General features: G+C 41.0%; 1 protein-coding gene across 9 annotated transcripts in view; it reads right to left on the reverse strand.

Moving 5' to 3' along the window:
* Window positions 1-576: 576 nt before the first annotated feature.
* Window positions 577-18136, reverse strand: part of cep44 (centrosomal protein 44) — a 43922-nt gene continuing 26362 nt past the window's right edge. For 4 of the 9 annotated variants that reach the window (XM_037100808.1, XM_037100846.1, XM_037100824.1 and 1 more), the window contains 7 exons: window positions 17029-17100; window positions 12806-12958; window positions 10027-10152; window positions 9804-9899; window positions 9589-9648; window positions 6179-6216; window positions 5684-6040 (listed from right to left, as the gene is read on the reverse strand). In XM_037100808.1, the coding sequence (XP_036956703.1) occupies window positions 5950-6040; window positions 6179-6216; window positions 9589-9648; window positions 9804-9899; window positions 10027-10152; window positions 12806-12958; window positions 17029-17100 (636 nt within the window). In that variant the 3' untranslated portion in view covers window positions 5684-5949. Of the gene's footprint in view, window positions 905-5683; window positions 6041-6077; window positions 6107-6178; window positions 6217-9588; window positions 9649-9803; window positions 9900-10026; window positions 10153-12805; window positions 12959-17028; window positions 17101-18136 lie in introns of those variants that run through there. The other 5 variants (XM_037100837.1, XM_037100815.1, XM_037100855.1 and 2 more) reach the window with 5 other exon arrangements.

Genomic DNA, 18136 nt, shown 5'->3' on the forward strand with positions numbered 1-18136 from the left:
GATGGTGAGCCGGCTGAGTTTGGAGTGGAGTGGAACATGAAGGAGGTTGAAGGCAGTTAACCTTCCTAATATGGTTCTTGCAGGTTTCATGGGCTTTTTTTTTTTCACAGAAAAGGCCAGCTACATTTTGATGAATATTGTATTGTAGTCATTTTTATATGACTCACTTGTTTAAATTATACCAAGGCTTTAAATTATGCACCTCAGCTAAATCATCACTGAACTTGTTCTCTCTGACATATTTATGATGTAGATGCATTTGAGATTTTTTTATGCAAATGCTGGCTGTTGATGCATTTAATTGGACTAACAAACCGGAGCAGAGATACAGATGCTGGTGTTTTGGATTAATGAGCGATTCTGTTAGCCTTAATTCTAAATCTGCAGACAGCTGCTGGAGCCTGCAGTGGTCCTGCAACAGCTTCCTGGGGTAGGGAAGTCCCAACGCAACGATTACCGAGTGCAGTAGCGTTCCGCAGCTCAAGGATAAAAATGTATGATTCTGACTCCATGGAAAAGCAATCAAAGTTCATATGTGTACCAAACACAGTACAAAACAAAGACACAGACACACACCTTGTTGCCAGTTTTTTTTTACTCAGTATGTTTCTAATATAGTTTAGGACTGTATCAGTTTGGGGCAAATGATCCCAAGGTTAAGGTTGAGGCTAAATTTTATGAATGAACACAGATTGTTACTCATAGCTAGCTTTGTAATGAACAAATTAAGGTAAATAATTGTAATAAAAGTAAACAACATTAACAATACCACAAATACATAACAGTGCACCTGAATTGTTGTGTGATATTACAATAAACCGAAATAACTTATTTTTTTGTAATTTATTTGCACGGTGTCGTAGAGGATTCAGTGTTCTTCAGCAGACAGGAGGTGCTCCGCAGCCTACAGATCACACACACACACACACACACACACACACACACACACACACACACACACACACACACACACACACACACACACAAATTAATTGTGCAAATCTACAAATTATATTAAATATAGTAGCTCAACCAATCAGGAGAATTTTTCTGTATTTCATTTAAAACTTATATGTGCAGTAAGCATTTGAAACACAAGAGAGCTTGTTGGTATATCCAGTGCTAAATCAAAAGCTGTCAGAAGAAAGTGTCCTTGTAGAGGCCTTCATGTGGGTTGCTAGGGCTAGGTGAGCCCAAGTGTGAATGGTTGTTCAGTGTCTGGGGAGAATACTCAGTACAGCATTGTATGTGGGTGATGAGTAGTGTCATAGGCCACCACCTCTTTTCTTAGAGGGTTGTCCACTTTGACACTGAAAGATTCTTTTACACTTCTTTCAAACCATATGTTTTTTCCATCTCCTTCTCTCTGTCTTCTCTGGATCTTTTAGAGGTTTTGACAAAGGTCCAGTTTGGGTAGCCATAGGTTTTAAGTTCTCCCATGATGTGCTTCTCTTCCTTCTCCTTCCCCTTGACTTTGTGGACTGTGCAGTACACATTAAAGAAGACAGAAGCCTCAACATTGAGGTGTACAGAAAACCTACACACACAGATCAGTACTTGCTGTTCATCTCTCATCACCAACTCTAGCAAAAGCTGGGAGTCATCAGAACCCTAAACCATCGGGCTGAGACCGTGCCCACTAAGTCAGAGGGAAAGGAGGAGGAACATCTGGGGAGCACTTAAACCTGTGGCTACCTAAACTGAAGTTAAATGGTCTGTCTATCCGTAAATTGATTTCCACTGTCCTGTGGATGGCATCACATCTGCAGAGACAGTCTAAAACCAACAGAGCCACAGAGGATGTCATACCCATCAGTCTTAACGCACCTTGAAAATGATAAATAATGCTCAGCATTCAACACAATCCCACCAAGTTGAGTGAAAAACTTTACACTCTGGGCTTGAGTACAGCACTCTGCAACTGGACTTCTGACTGCCACTTGCACCTTTTCTACTTTTGTAGTCAAAACCCAGGGGTTATGTGACCAGCCCTTCCTATTTCCTCTGGACACTCATGGCTGCACTCCAAGACATTGAGAGAGCTTTATTGTTAAGTAGGTGAATTACACAACCATCATTAGCCACATTACAAACGAGGATGAGAGTTTATATTTGGAGGAAATCAACAACCTTTGTGGTGCATAGGCATCAGCAAAACCAAGGAGTTGATTGGTGATTTTAGAAAACAGGAGAGAAATACACACACCCCTGTCTACATCAGTGGAGTTGAGCAGGGGAAAGGTTTTTCACAGAACCATGGTCCTCATACAAAAGGCTTCCTAAGGAAAATTAAGAAGGCTCAATTATGCAGCTAAATTCTTTTCAACTTTTACAGAAGAGCAATAGAAAGCATCCTGACTGAAAACAAGTGGCATGGTTCATCGCGACAAAAATGAGTGGCCTGACTGCTCTCTCACTTCTTAAATTAAATAAAATTCATAAAGGCAGTAAAATGTTAGACTGAAGAAATTAAAACAATGAGCCTGTTAACTCTGCCTCTCAAATATGAAGCATTTAACATGTATATATATCTAATAAATATTCAAGATGTGAAGTAATGTGGAAATCGCAGTGAGAATGGCAAGGGATGTTTATATATTATATTATACTTATAATTTACTGTTCTGGCAATTTATAAGTCCTATTGTAAATTGCATAGGTGTGATTGGCAAAGGACAAAAAAGCAGAAAAATATACGGCTCCTCTATGTCTCTCTTTACATTTTTTTGGCCCGCTGTCGGCTTCAGCTAAGGAACCCTAACACACACCAGCCTGGTTAATTTTGCAACCGTGAAGTTATGTTCCCGGTTTTACTGTTCTGTCCACATGCAACCGCACTTTTGTAACACTGAAACTGTGGTTGTTTGAAACCGGAGACTATGGAAGCATATCTGTTCCATAATTCAAATTAAAATGGAGTAACAGAAATGCTTTTTCCTTTTTCAGAATATAGCTGCATTTTTTGACTCATAAATAAAATGAGTAATAAATCATCCAAATCACATTTTCATTTTCTTCTTCAAGACTGCTCATTTTGTAATTAATTAAAATGAAGAAAATGACATTTAAGATTCAGTTTTCAAAAGATGCCCCAGCAAATAGGTACCAAAATTCAATTTGAAATGTCAAATTTGAAAATTAAAATGCATTAGCAGAAATGCTTTTTCATTTTAAGGTCATCGCTGCATTATGTGGCTCACAAATAAAATGAGTAATAAATCATCCAAATTGCATTTTCATTTTCTTCTTCAAGCCTGCTCATTTTGTCAAATGACTACAAAGAAAACTGCTTTTTTGTTTTCAAGTCCGCCCCCCGCAAAAAATGTTCCAAAATTCAATTTAAATTCGCAATCCCAAGCGGTGCAGGATGTCAGTGGCCTCTGTTCTTCTTCAGCCCCCAGTCTGACCGACTTTGCTACGCATCTATGTTGGGGGGCAATGGTGTGCATATTAGACGCTGGAGCAAGAGAAGAGACGAGGAGAGTGTGAAGGCTGTGATGGTAGCATAGACTGTGGTACATATTTTCAGAAACAGCAGGGAAATCACCACCATGTCCAGTTCTGTACTGTGGTCAAGCCAGCCATGGTTCATGTTTGCTTGGTCAAATCAGCTGCACATTTTTTTCCAGTTTCCAGTCATCCAGTTTACTAATACAATCTGCTGCTAGTTTGGAGTCCCTGGGCCACATGACATCGAAGATATTGAAACATTGCAATTATTTTGTATATTTGTGCCAAGTAATTTAGTGACGGTCCCTAAATCAGTCAGCGATTCAGCGCAAGGCTCTGGGAGGTGAGCTAACCGTCCTCCTACTGCTAACACTGGACAAACCTCAGTAAAGTCGTGGCTGGACCAGAGTAAATATCTGCCGAATATCCAACCTAAAACTAACTTCACCCCGGTTCAATGAGTCGCCTGTTGCAGCCTTTGAATCGCATGACGAGGATTTCAGTCACTCAACTTAAACGGTGACTTGTAGAAATTATACAAATAGCAGTAATGACAACAATATCGATTTCAAGATAACTTAGGATGTAGTGCTTTCACTGTGTGCAACTTCAATTTGCCATTCGCCTAAGTTATAAAAATCATGTCTTTTTTTTTCACGGCGGCGCTGAAAATCCAGCAGCAGAATGCATATAGGGGAAACAGTAGCCCCATTCACACTGCTGCTCGCATGCAGGGATCCTGCACCAATTCTCAGCACCCTCCTCTCTGTGAAAGTTTCAGACGTGGAGAGGGGGAAAATTTCACTCCCGCGCTTATCTGCCTCTGGAGGTAGTATCGGGGCTGCATTGTTGGTGAACCGCACCAGTGTGAACAGATAAGGTGGAGGCACGGAGCGAGGGCGTGTCGGTCTGACTAGTCAGATAACTGCACAGGTCCTTCACTCAACTAAATACAGAGAAATGTCCCACAAAGCAACGTTAAAGGACCAAACAAAAGTAACGTAGTAACTGTAACTGTCGTTGGCAACTCATATGAGGAAAAAAATTCCACAGCTCTATGTGGAGAAGTGTCCGTCCTCCTGTCTGTCCTCCTGCTTGTCCTGCCGACTCTTTGTCACATTTCTGCCCGAAAAAAACAGTATCTGTCACCATCAAAAAACTTTTAACTACGACCGTCAGCCCTCCGGACCAAGACTTCAGGGAACTCTCCCTCAGAAAACAGCCTCCGTCCCCGCAAATGAGGGAGTCAGACAGCGTCCTGTTCACTGATGGTGATTATGTAATTATGTAATTTAGCGCGAAAAACACAACGTTTGGTGGGCCAGGATCTTAATCACAACACATTATAACAGTATCTATATGATTATAAACTGTCCGCAGGTTTAGATTAACGGGGGGACACCTGGGAAACATTAACTGTCACGGCTCTTTAGGAGCCGCGGTCCAGGCTTTCTTTGTGAATTACACGGCGGTACAGCGGAGATGCTTCGCTCTGTGTGAATCACCATTGGCGGAGAATCGGTGAACCACCGCTCCGGAAATAATGTGGAGACGCTGTGTAAAAAGGGCTACTGACACATCAGACAACCTTTCGCAACAATTGCAGGCTCTGGAGAAGGAATTTACATCGTGACAAATAAATGGACTACTTGCGTAGTGACATGAAGACATGAATCAGAGGCACAAAAATCGTTGACAGCAGTGGCCAGTCATTATGTTTACCAATACCTGACCCATGCCTAGCCAATTTGTGGCAGAATGCAGAAGCACACGTAGCATTACTCTGGCATACATGTGCATAAAATGTCTGCAGTGTGGAAATATCTTAAATTAGAAAACGAATGCAGTCCAACGGCGACATGTAACATCGGCAATATGACCGTTTCACGAGGGGGAAATAGAAGAGCTGCATTTAATTCTACAAATTTGATATGACAAACAAACACTCAAAGGAATACAAGAAGTTTACTCAAGAGAAATATCCTTGAGACAGCGACATGGCCAAGAACATTACAGAAAAGGTAACTGAATTAATCGATTTGGATAACCAGCCCATCTCCGTGGTAGAGGGTTTTCTTCATCATTTGAAGTTTTTCAATCCCCGGCATTCACTACCATCTCAGTATTACATTCCATTGATTCCACTTGCAAGTTACAATGTGCGGTACCACATGTTCACAAGTTTCGTCGATCTCATACAGCATGTAAAACAGGCAATCGAGGAGATGGGAAATAAACAAGCAATGAGTCCATGTCATTTTATTTGACAATGCAAGAAATATAAGCGTGGGCGGGGCTGTGTCACACTTCAGCTGGCTGTACACGAGGGTCTGCTGTCACAGTGCAGCATCACACACTCACTCGCTAATGCAAGGAAGATAGTAGGCCAATTAGTCAGCTGCGAATATGGTTTGATCAGTGGTTTACAGTTGTATCAGATGTCACCGTCACGCTTCTTTAAGAGCCGCAGCGCCGGCTTTCTGTGTGAATTCACGGCGGTTAGTCTTTAAGGTGGAGATGCTTTGCTCTGTGTGAATCACCACTGGCGGAGAATTGGCAAACCAACGCTGCGGCTTTTAAGCATCTTCTCCTGTGTGAATGGGAATACCAACAGTCTCAATGATCCCCTCTTTTCTCATGTGGCTACTCCTGAGGTCTGCTGACAAGAGCATTTTCAGAAAGACTCAGACCATTGCTTAATATTGAACAAATTTAATTTCAAACTTACATGTTAGTGATTCTCTCTACCCTGTCCATGAGGTCTTCCTGGAAAAGAAACAGGAGACAAGAAAATATTTTCAGAACTCTCAAACAACTTTGCTTACTGCCACATCATGAAATGGCCTGAAAGCATTAGACATGCGTGTAGATGACTAGCTAGTTCCTCCTACATATTTTTTTGCAATGTTCAAACAAACGATACAGTGTGTGCTATAGTGAAACATTATTTTGTAAAACAGATGAAATCAAGCTGATTGGTTGGTATATTAACCACATTGGCGATAACATGTACAATAATTCCTTAATGTGATTTCGCCTATTAGTGAGTCAGTCATATGCAATACATTAAGGCATTTACAGTTACAAGTACATTTGACAATTGGACAATTCCAAAACGGGAATATTCAACATCAACTTCGACCTCCATGGTGGCCTAATTGTAGAGAGTGGACTGAGCAGTGCATTATCTGCAGGGGGGAGGTGAAAAAGCGGTCAAGGACAAAGAAAAGGTTTGACACAACACTTCATCACGTGGTAGGGCTGGATGGTATTATTGACTAGATATAGTTTGAAAAAATACAGTTTATATTAATAACATTAACATTATATAAAGAGGTGACAGAAGCCCATTAGTACTGTTAGGGAGAGAAGTAAGTGAGTAAAGTAAGTATTCAACTGTTACTGATAAAATTCTGAAAAAAAAAAAAAAAAATCATCACATTATTCTTTTGGTCTCAGAAGATATGCAACAATGTTTCGAATGCCTGCTACAGGAAATTGCTGCTTCATAACCAACCCATCTTTGCATTATCAAAATGAATTTAATAACTTTGTATTGTAAGGGTCCAAAGATTTTATTTGAAAAGGTTCAAGATCAAAAAAGAATTTGCACATTTCACTATTTTGCAAAAACAATTTCTTGGTGGAAATGGGCGTGGCCTATATGGTGATTCAGCTGCATTCAGGGAATGCGTACATGTGAAGTATTTGAAGGTATTTGATGGGCTGCATGCACAGTGTGTGTTAGGTAACCTTAAAATTAGATGAGTTCATTTGCCTCCTACATCGCAGGCCCTGCAATGTGACTACTGGGTACATATACATGGTGGTGACTATGCTCAAATTATATAGCGTGCAACTCTATTTTTGTGGATGATATTGTGGATTTGTTAAGCAAGTTCATCTTTTATTTCTTCTGTGGGTTCGAGCAGTGGTTTGTAAGTTGTCTACTCCCTTGTTTTAAGCCATTTTCCAGTTTCTGTTGTTATTTCTTGTAAGATGAATGGGATATGACTTTACTCAGAGAACTGTTTTGCCTGTTTGCCATCGTAATGATGATGAGGGGTGCATGCATGTAGGTGTGGGCATGAGAAAAAAAGCCAGTAGTTGTCATCATCAACCCTTCATGTGCATTCATTCAACACAGACAAGCAGATATTAACCCAAATGAAAGACATCTGTTACAGTTACGCCTTATTTTCTAGTCCGGTCACAAAAGTTGTGACATAACTGTCCATCAAAATATAGTTTGTCAGTCACAAGGATTGCACGTTTGGTGTTTTTCCTGTTCTCCTTTAGGATGGGGTACATTACTTTTGATCTGTTGTTTATTTCATAGGGATATTGATGATATTGATTGATGATTGAGCCCTAAAGTTGTGCCCTTCAACCTTTTTTTCTCTTTGACTGTTTGTTTTGTTGTTGTTTTTGTTTAGTTATTGCTTCAGTTTCTCCCTTCCATCCTGTTGTTGATGCTTCTACACTTTTTTGCGTGTTCTCTTTATTTCTCAATTGCCTTAACTTGTTTAAGTCTAGTTACCCCTCTTGATAAGCTGTTAGCTTAGCTAGTTTTGTAGCTTCTGGAAAAATGGGCTTGTAAACTAATTACATTCACTTCAGCTCCACCCACATTCCACCTCTTTGACGATTTTTGCCTAAAATAGTTTCTGATGGCTCTTCCATCAGTCAGTGCGTTTACATGACACTTAAGACAACTGAATTACTGGGTTAGTCCGACTATGATCGGATCTTTAAGATGCATGTATAGACCTTAGTCTGACTAAAATCGGACCAGATAGGATTTCTCATAGTCGAATTAAAGCACCCAGATTATTCAATTGATAGTCGCATTACTACCGCATGTCTACATTCCAGCGATCGGATTTCGCGCTCTGATTGGCGGTGTGCTAGCAAATCAGCGCGGTTTGTGGGAGGGGCGGAATACTGTGTGTGCATTGGTTTTCTACGCACTCCATTCCCCCATTCCCCGTTTACATGTTTTGCAGTCCTGGCATGAAAGTAGATGTTATGTCTGTTCAGGACGAATTCCTTTGTGTTCGTTAGGTAATGCCTCGCTGCATGTTTAGTATGCAGCTGTTTTTATCTGAAATAGTTGAGTTTTGTTTTGATTGAAAGTAAAGAGAGTTGCGTGCATAAGCCTCTCTTTTACAACTCACAACACAAGCGCCACCTGCTTATTGCATCTCGCGCAAGTGCAGAATGTACACACTACTGTGGAGTAGGCAGCACGTTGAAGCAGTGTGTTTCAATACAACTTTTCTCCCGAACGGGTCAGACAAGAGGCAAGGGAGTGGTTGGAGAGTGGTCGGATAAGGCAGTTGGAAGTCTGGGCGGTGTGTGTGGAGGCCTTAATTATCATGTACACCACATACGAAAGGTGTAGCTTCGTCTTGCTTTTTGTACGCCATCTTTCTTGAATGCCGAGACAGCTGGTGACGTAAAGAGGTCAGCCGGAGGTGTTTCTGTTACCACTAGTTAAAATGGGTACAGCGCCACCTAGTGTATGACATGCTCCGGCCCAATAATCCGATTTTCTCACCAGCATGTATACTCGGATAATTGCAATTGTCTGATTGAGTGGCTTAGTCGAACTATGGCTGTAATCTGACTAAGCTGTGCATGTAAACGCACTGAGTGTATGAGTGAATGCGGAACAAATGAGTGCAAAAATGAGGAGGTCGGCACCCCTCATGGCAGCCTCTGCCATCAATGTATGAATGTGTGTGTGGATGGGTGAATGTGACCCATGTTGTAAAGCACTTTTACTAGCACTATTACTTGAGTAGTCAGTAGACAAGTGCTGTACAAAAAAGTAAATTTACCATTTTTTAGTGCAAGGAGGCCAAAATCTGGATGGCTAGAATCCAATGTTTTGTGACCCACGCATTCCACAAAAATACTAACTGGGTTACCTTGTTGTTGTTTGTGGATTGGTAGGCACTTTAGATACCAAAATATATCTACGAAAGCACAGAAATATTTGGGTTTTTCAAACAATGTCTTCTTTCAATGCACTGCCAGGCAACAAAATAATGAACTATCATTTAAAAGCTGAAAAAGTTTATGTTTGTTTATGCATAGTGACAGGGGAGTGCTTGGCTCTCTGCTGTGTCTCACCTTTGAAGAATCAGAAGAATATGAGGAGGCAGATGATGAACATGGGGCTGGGGCTTTTGACTTGGATAGACAGATAGGATGCAACATTAATGATCATTTTATATAAAAATAGAAGTCTAGCATTGTTCTAAATACAGGTTTAGTGCTATTTCAAGCTCAAAAACATTTTACATTTATGAACATAAAATATTTCAGTAAATGTGCACTTTTCATACCTGTGTATTGCTCAGCTCTAATTTAGTTTCCAATAATAGGACTCTGTTCATCAGATTTTCCCAGCTCTCTCTGGATATGGTAATGACCTCTTCATTCTGGAATAGAATGTGATAATTGGAAAAGGTGGATGCATTTGCATATTTTATTAAAATGTACTATCTTTCCACCCAATTAAGATAAATGACTACCCTCTAGAAGTAGAGAACAGAATGTATTGTCTACCTTGTCTGTGTGTCTCTGTCTCTCAAGCTCCTCAATGCGTTTCTCCAGAATGCTGAGCCTGTGGAGCCCAGGAAGACTCTTTATTTGAGCTTCCAGTGCTGAGAGCCTTTCGTCCACCTCTGGTAACTGAGTGACAGAAAAGAAAAAATGATATTCCATTTTAAATTGGCATGTGTTCAACCTGCCCTGGAATATTGGTTGGAGTGGATCCAATGATCCTGGGATCTTTACACCTTCAAGTGTTTCAGCACAGAACTTAAAGCACATCTCTACAAGTCATAAAGGTTCTCTATTGATAAAAGTAGATCAGACATGAACATTGTTTGGCCTGCTGGCTGGTTCAGGCCTGCATGATGGTTCTATCTGGCTTGCAAGATGACCACGAACTACACCATTTTACTCCTGAAGCTATTTTTTTTTTTTCGTTAAATAGAATTACCTACATTTCCTTTTATTTTAAAGGCTTTGTGTTGTGATTGTGCTTCTTCCTGTCACACTTAAGGCACAGTTATTCACTTAGTATGTAATGAACTTGTGGCTTTATTAAAAGACCATAATCAGGGTTTCTACAGGTTTGAACAAGTCAAACTTAGGACTTTTTAAGACCTTTTTAAGACAATTTTGAACTAAATTTAAGACCGACATGAAGTATGAAAAAGTAAGGAAAAACGCTGTCCCAGAATTACTTTGAAAAATAACAAAATGTATTGCCATTCACAGAGCAACTCAAACAAGAATGAAGAATGGAGTGAGTGAGTGTGTGTCAGGGTTATTATAGTTTAATTAGTTTTCATTACATTTTCATTATTATATTTCATTAGTTTGTATTTTAATTTAGTTTTTCAGTTAGTTTTTTTTATTTTGGTTTAGTTTTTATTAGTTTAACAAGTGATTAAGTAATTTTAGTTAAATTTTTATCTGGGAATTTCATTTAGTTAACAATAATAACCCTGGTGTGCGTGTGTGAGAAGTTCAACTCAGTTTATTCAGAAGTGGAAAACCAGAGGTTGCTGGAAAGGGAGGATAGGAGGGGCTGTCACATACCTCCCCTCACATCAAACTGGAGGAGAGGGGTACACATTTTTTCATCCAAAATTGTTGCCAAAATGTTTAGCAATGCTGTTAAAAATCCAAAGCACCTCCGCTTTCAACGTCGGAGTTGAGCCGAAGATGGTTTGAAGGACACTTGACTACGAGATGGCAGAGGCAGCGCAGAGTTTGGGTTGAGCAGAACTGGATGAAGTCGGACCGGGAACTGGTGACAAGGATGTACAAAAGAGACTTTTAGAAGCTAACTGGTGTTTTTTCCGATTTTGTGTGTGACACCAACACTTTGTGCCAAAGTTGAGGGTCCTCTTGCAGAGCGTACACGGCACTTCAAATCTGTTAAGAGATTCGGCTTTTAACCAACCGAACTCTGGTTGTTCAAGCCATCAGTTGTTAAATATACACTCTCCCATAGTTGTAGCAGCTTCCACTGTCAAAGTCTTTCCAGAACTGGCAAAGTGTAATAAATTCCGACCGGGCTGTTGCCAAAATGCCACTTACGTTCCTGATAAAGATATAGACCCTAAAATCATAGGCTTAGGCTTCATAAATAGGTCTCAATCTAAATGACTCCAACGGAATAATAATAGCCACAGAAATAGTTAACAGTACAACTGCAAAAGATGATAAAGACTTCTTACAGAATCCATATGCCACTATTTTTCTCACAGGAAAATATGTTTAAAAATGTACTGGTTAATGCTGAGATTAATACATTTAAAATGATGTAAGAAATAGAACTTTAAGATGTGTTTAGTGGGTGTAAGTTTTTTAAATGAATTAAGTAAAAGTCTATAAAGAAGGACCTTGACCTGTGTGGTAGATAGAAATGATGAAATAGAAAAATAACCCTTTTAGTAATATGGTAATTCATTCTTATATCATCTTATACTGCAATAGACAAATACAGTTGTAGAGTACTTCTATAGCCTATAGGCATATCTACCATTCTGAATAATGTTTAACTATCACCTGCCCTCACATTCTTTTTTCCCTAGCAAAGTGACCGCAGGTCAGACTAAAACCTGTGCCCCTGCCCAGGACTCGGCCTCAATACAATGGGCGCACACACTCTACTGATTGAGCTACCAAGCCACCTCAAATTTATAGTCATAGTTCCTATTTAGGCATTCAATCAGTCAGTAATTTCTTGTTAGCCTCTATCCCACATCTTATTTTTGGCAGCCATTTTTCCATTTTTTTGACTGGATGCTAAATTCTTGTAGGTTTCCAAATGTAAGGGCTGCTCCACGGCTGTGAACATTGCTGCACTCTCTTTAACACAACTTTTTTCTGTGGTTTGATTTATTTAATCTATGTTCAACTTCATGGACTGTTTATGAATAGCAACCACATGCAATTATCTTGACTATTTTTGAACCTGTGTTGAATTAGTCTAGTTGCATGAATTTAGATTCATCTTCCTAGAACCGTTTTTAACCCCAACTGATTTGGTAAGTATATTTAAATAACGTGTTGGACTCTAATGTCACTCTTAGCTCACTTTTTGGAACAGACACTTCAACAGACACTTTTGGAACAGACATATTTCCCATTATCTAATCTATATTGTTTCAGGAGAAGTAAATGACCACAACACATTTTCAAATAAATCTTAAGTTTGGCTCAACCTATTGGCAAAGTTGTCTAAACTTGAGCTACACTGAATCTATTGACCAACATCTACCACAAGATTTCACTTAGTCTGTATACTGATTTAGTAAATGCTTACATCAAGAAAGCTATCCTTGTCCTCCCAGCAACCTGCCCGCTTTGTGAGGACATTACCAGGAGAGCTGGAGAAAAATGCTTCAGCATGGGGGGTATTTGTGGGAAATGTGGGGTGATTTTCCATGTGATTCACAACAAATGGCCCATCAGATGCCTGAAACATATCAAACAAAACGTCATTCAACTCTAGGGTGACCAACCATGTGAAGTCAAAAAGTCTGAGTCAAAAATAAAACACTCTGAGGACATAAAAGGAAGATTTAATTTTCTGTGTCACCTGTGAAAAGTTTCATGAGTTTTTAAGCATGTCTAGCCTTGCGAAAATGCAATTCATTTGGACAAAGAAAAATTAAATACAAATATGAGCAATTTCAATACGTGCAATACTGTTTGTTATTGTTAATTATATTCAACGCATGTCTATTATCAGGAGCAATATTACTTTATTTTTACTACCTTCAATATCACTGCCAATTTTACTGTCAGTGTCATTACCAATCAGGGACACCACCAGGGATTTTGGGCCCCATGAAAAATAATCACACTGGGCCCCATCACCATGCAAACCCTGAGCAACTGTTGAAACCACTTTTCTAGGACCCAATCAATCCATTCAAAGCTTTACATAACTCTGCCTTTGCAACTGTCTTGTCTCGTGTAGTTCAATACTTACAGTATGTTTACTGCCAGTGACCTGTGCAACTATAGAGGTCATTCTATGAAAACCTGCCATTTTGTGTCCCTAACACAAAATCTACCCCATTAATAGCTATAGATATTAGCTATTAGTTATATAGCTGTATTAACATCAAAATATTTGTAGTAGTAAAATGTAGTATGACATGGTAAACAAACAATCTTCATTTTAAAAATTCATACGTTGAATTTTTTTTATTTTCAAAGATTTTTGTATTGTATATCTTTTAAACATGGCAAAAATGGCTCGTCCCTCAGTAACGTTTTTCTATAACAGGCTTTTAAAGAGGATAAAACCAAATTATCTGAAAAAAACCTTTAATTTATGAAAAGCCTCAATTGTTAGTTAACCTATGTTGCATGTATTTCATTTTGACCTTTTTGGAATATTGAAAAAAACAAAAACTTTTTAGTACTGTCCCAAATGTGTTACTTTGGATGAACACGCCCCCTTAACATCTCAGATGTGAGATAATTTTCAGGAAGTGACATCATCTGCCTTTTATCAGGAAGCTGCCAAACAGACAAGTCAGTGCTCCTCTCTTTTAATGAATTTTCATTGAGTTGTGTTTAGTTTGACTGAAAGGAACGATCATAGTGTGTCAACCTGCGTTACCATAATATCATGTATTAAAAAGTTAAATATTTTAAATTAAAATGTAAATATAAACAAGCATTTTAGCCTCTCTAGAATGCACACCATGTGGTGTAATGGTGTGAACCACATGGCTAGTAACGCCTGCCAAAAACACATTTCGTCAAACTTGTTATTGTTAAATCTGTTACTGTCAAATCTGTTACTATTAACCCTCTCCCTGCCATGTTCATTATTAATATTATCATATTACACTAATAATACTATTATATTATTATTAATACGTCAAATGCTTATTTAATACAATTTGGTGTTGGTAACGCAATTGACAAAACACGCATGTGCATGTTGATTATTTTAGGAAAATAAAAAACATATATAAGATAGCCTGAACTGGCACAACATATCTCTCTAACAGGTAAGGGTGTACTTAAACCAAATAAGTCCTTAAACAAAATGAAAACAATACTTAAATAATTAAATAATACTCCAAATGGAAAATGGCACGTTTTCGTAGAATGGCCCATAACACTGTGTAGACATACATGCAACAGTCTACATACAGTTTGCATACATACAAGCTACTCAAACAAATTGCCCCTCTTAGGATTAATAAAGTCTATAACTCTAGATGTCAATAGCATCCGTCCATCCATCCATCCATCCATTGGGACCGGAGGGCCACCCAGACTTCCCTCTCACAGGACACTTCCTCCAGCTCTTCCCGGGGAGGATCCCAAGGCGTTCCCAGGCCAGCTGGGCGACATAATCACTCCAGCGTGTCCTGGGTCTCCTCCCGACCGGACATGCCAGGAACACCTCCAGAGGGAGGCGTCCCGGGGGCATCCGAAACAGATGCCCGAGCCACCTCAGCTGGCTCCTCTCGATGTGGAGGAGCAGCCGCTCTAATCCGAGCTCCTCCCGGGTGACAGAGCTCCTCACCCTATCTCTAAGGGAGCACCCTGCCACCCTGCAGAGGAAACTCATTTCAGCCGCTTGCATCCGGGATCTTATTGTTTCAGTCATGACCCAAAGTTCATGACCATAGGTGAGGGTAGGAACGTAGATTGACCGGTAAATCGAGAGCTTCGCCTTTCGACCCCAAGACACTTAAACTCCTCCACTTAACGCAGTAACTCTCCCTCAACCCGGAGGGAGCAAGCCACCTTTTACCGGTCGAGAACCATGGCCTCGGACTTGGAGGTGCTGATTATCAACCCAGCCGCTTAACAGTGGGCTGCAAACCGCCCCAGGACATGCTGGCTCGAAGGAGCCAACAAGACCACATCATCTGCGAAAAGCAAAGTATTCCTTCCAATGCCTGACAATGTCCCCAATCGAGGTCAACAGCTCCACACCTCCACTGTAAACAGTGTTGGTGGAGGACTGTTTCTCCCTCCTGAGGTGCCGGATGGTTTGCCAGAATTTCTTCGAGGCTGACCGGCAGTCCTCCTCCATGGCCTCCCCAATCTTTTCCCAGACCCGAGTTTTTGCTTCCACGACTGCCCGTGCTGCCCCACGCTTCGCCTGCCAGGAGCCTCAGGAGTCCCCGGGCCAATCAGGCTCGATAGGAGCATCCCTTACTTCCAGAGTCCACCGCTGGGTTCGGGGATTGCCGCCACAACAGACACTGGAGACCTTACGGCCACAGCTCCGGACAACCGTGTCAACAAAGGAAGTTGAGAACATGGTCCATTTGGACTCAATGTCCCAAGCCTCCCTCGGGATCTGGTCAAAGGGAAAAGACCTCCCCGACAGAGGGTTCCACCAGATGTTCCCAGCAGACCTTCACAATACGTTTGGGTCTGCCAGGTCTGTCCAGTTTCCTCCCCTGCCAGCGGATCCTATTCACCACCAGGTGGTGATCAGTTGACAGCTCAGCCCCTCTCTTCACCCAAGTGTCCAAGACATACGGCATATATGACCTCAAATTCGACCATTGACCTCTGGCCTAGGGCGTCCTGGTTCCACGTGCATATATGGACACCCTTATGCTTGAACATGGTGTTTGTTATGGACAAACTGTGACTAGCACAATAACAAAACACCACCCGGGTTCAGATCGGGGAGGCCATTCCTCCCAATCACACCCCTCCAGGTAACACTGTTGCTGCCCACGTGAGCGTTGAAGTCCCCCAGTAGAACGACGGAGTCCCCGGTTGGAGCACTCTCCAGTACCCCTCCCAGGGACTCCAAGAAGGCCAGGTACTCTGGACTGCTGTTCGGCCCATAAGCCGAAACAACAGTGAGAGACCTATCCCTGACCCGAAGGTGCAGGGAAACGACCCTCTCGTTCAATGGGGTAAACTCCAACACATGGCGGCTGAGCTGAGGAGCTATAAGCTAGCCCACACCAGCTCGCCACCTCTCACCGCAGGCAACTACAGAGTAGAAGAGAGTCCAGCCTCCCACAAGGAGTTGGGTTCCAGAGCCCAGATTGAGCGTGGAGGCGAGCCCGACTATCTCTAGCCAGTATCACTCAACCTCCTGCACCGGCTCAGGCTCTTTCCCCTCCAGTGAGGTGACATTCCATGTCCCCATGGCTAGAGTCACCGTCTGGGGATTGGGTCGCCGGGGCCCCCGCCCACGACTGCTACCCAAATCACACTGCACCGGCCCCCTCTGAACCCTCCTGTGAGTGGTGAGCCCACTGGAGGTCAATAGCATCCAAAGCAAAGCATCCAACTTGAAGGTACTGTTTTTAGAGTCACTCAATACTTGAAATTGTCAAACATCCAGCATGGAGTATAGACTGTTTTTGTTTCATATAATTATCATTATGTCAAAAAATAATTATAGTGCTTGACTGAAAAAGATTCAATTTTATTTGTTCGTAATAGTAAAGAAAATAAATATAAACAAATAACTAAATAAATTCTGACAGGCTCCAGCAAAGATGCTAAAAGCAAGTTAGTCAACACACTGTTGCTCACCTTCTTGAGATGATTCACTGGGTTGGGGAGGGGTATGGGGACACAGGGCTGCGGACAAAACTGTTGTTGAGTCTGGTAAGAGGGGAAGGGACAAATGATTTAGTATAATTGGCTTGCTAAATGCCAACCTGCACTGTTTAAAAGTAGGTTAGAAATGTGAATGCAATGTAGCTTACTTCACTGTAAACATTAAGCTAACAGGTTAATTTCAGCCACTCACAGACTACATCAGAATCAGAATTCCTTTATTGTTCTGCAAACGGGGACATTTTTTTGCCACAGCAGCCAAATGACAGTAATATTACATTAAACTGTAATTGTAGAAAATAAACAATATAATAAAAAGGTAAGAAATAGAATAGATTTGTAGATACATAATGCTGTACAATATGAACATGTAATTATAAACAGTGTGGCAGTGTATTTTTATTTACAAATAATAAATATGGGTATTAAAAAAGTAGTGCAAACCAGATATGAGCCATGTATAGAGTTTGTAGTGCACAGTGAGGTCTACTGGAAGCAGTGCTGGCTGTAAAGTCTGACAGCAGCAAGAAGGAAGGACCTGTGATACCTCTCCTTCACACACTTGGGGTATATCAGTCTATCACTGAAGAAGCTGCCCAATACTGTGATAGTGACCTGCAGGGGGTGGGACTCTTTCACCAGCAGTGATGATGGCTTATCCATCATCCTGCTCTCTCCCATCACTTGCACTGGGTCAAGAGGGTATCCTAGGATAGAGATCATACTGTCACCCTTATCTTTTCTCTCTCCTGTCTTTCCTTTTTTGAAAACCAGATTTCCTTTAAGGGAGCATGATTGCGGTGCTCCTCTTGGAGCTCACTGCACAACTCCTATCTGCTAGCAAGAACAACTCTGGCAAGCACCATTACACTCATGTAGGACCGTGCCATTTCATGCACACACGGGGGGAAGGTCAAAATGGATTTTTACTTTTTGCCCAAAAAAAGACAAAGAAACTGAAAAAAAAAAAAATCTACCAGATTTCTGTGAGCTCCATCCAGTGTTAATTTCGTTGATGGAGAGTATGACAAAAAATATTCATCCACAAACCTTTGTCACAGATGAAAACTAAATGAAAACT

The sequence above is a fragment of the Acanthopagrus latus genome, chromosome 1 (assembly GCF_904848185.1).
Source record: "Acanthopagrus latus isolate v.2019 chromosome 1, fAcaLat1.1, whole genome shotgun sequence".
NCBI classification, from domain to species: domain Eukaryota; kingdom Metazoa; phylum Chordata; class Actinopteri; order Spariformes; family Sparidae; genus Acanthopagrus; species Acanthopagrus latus.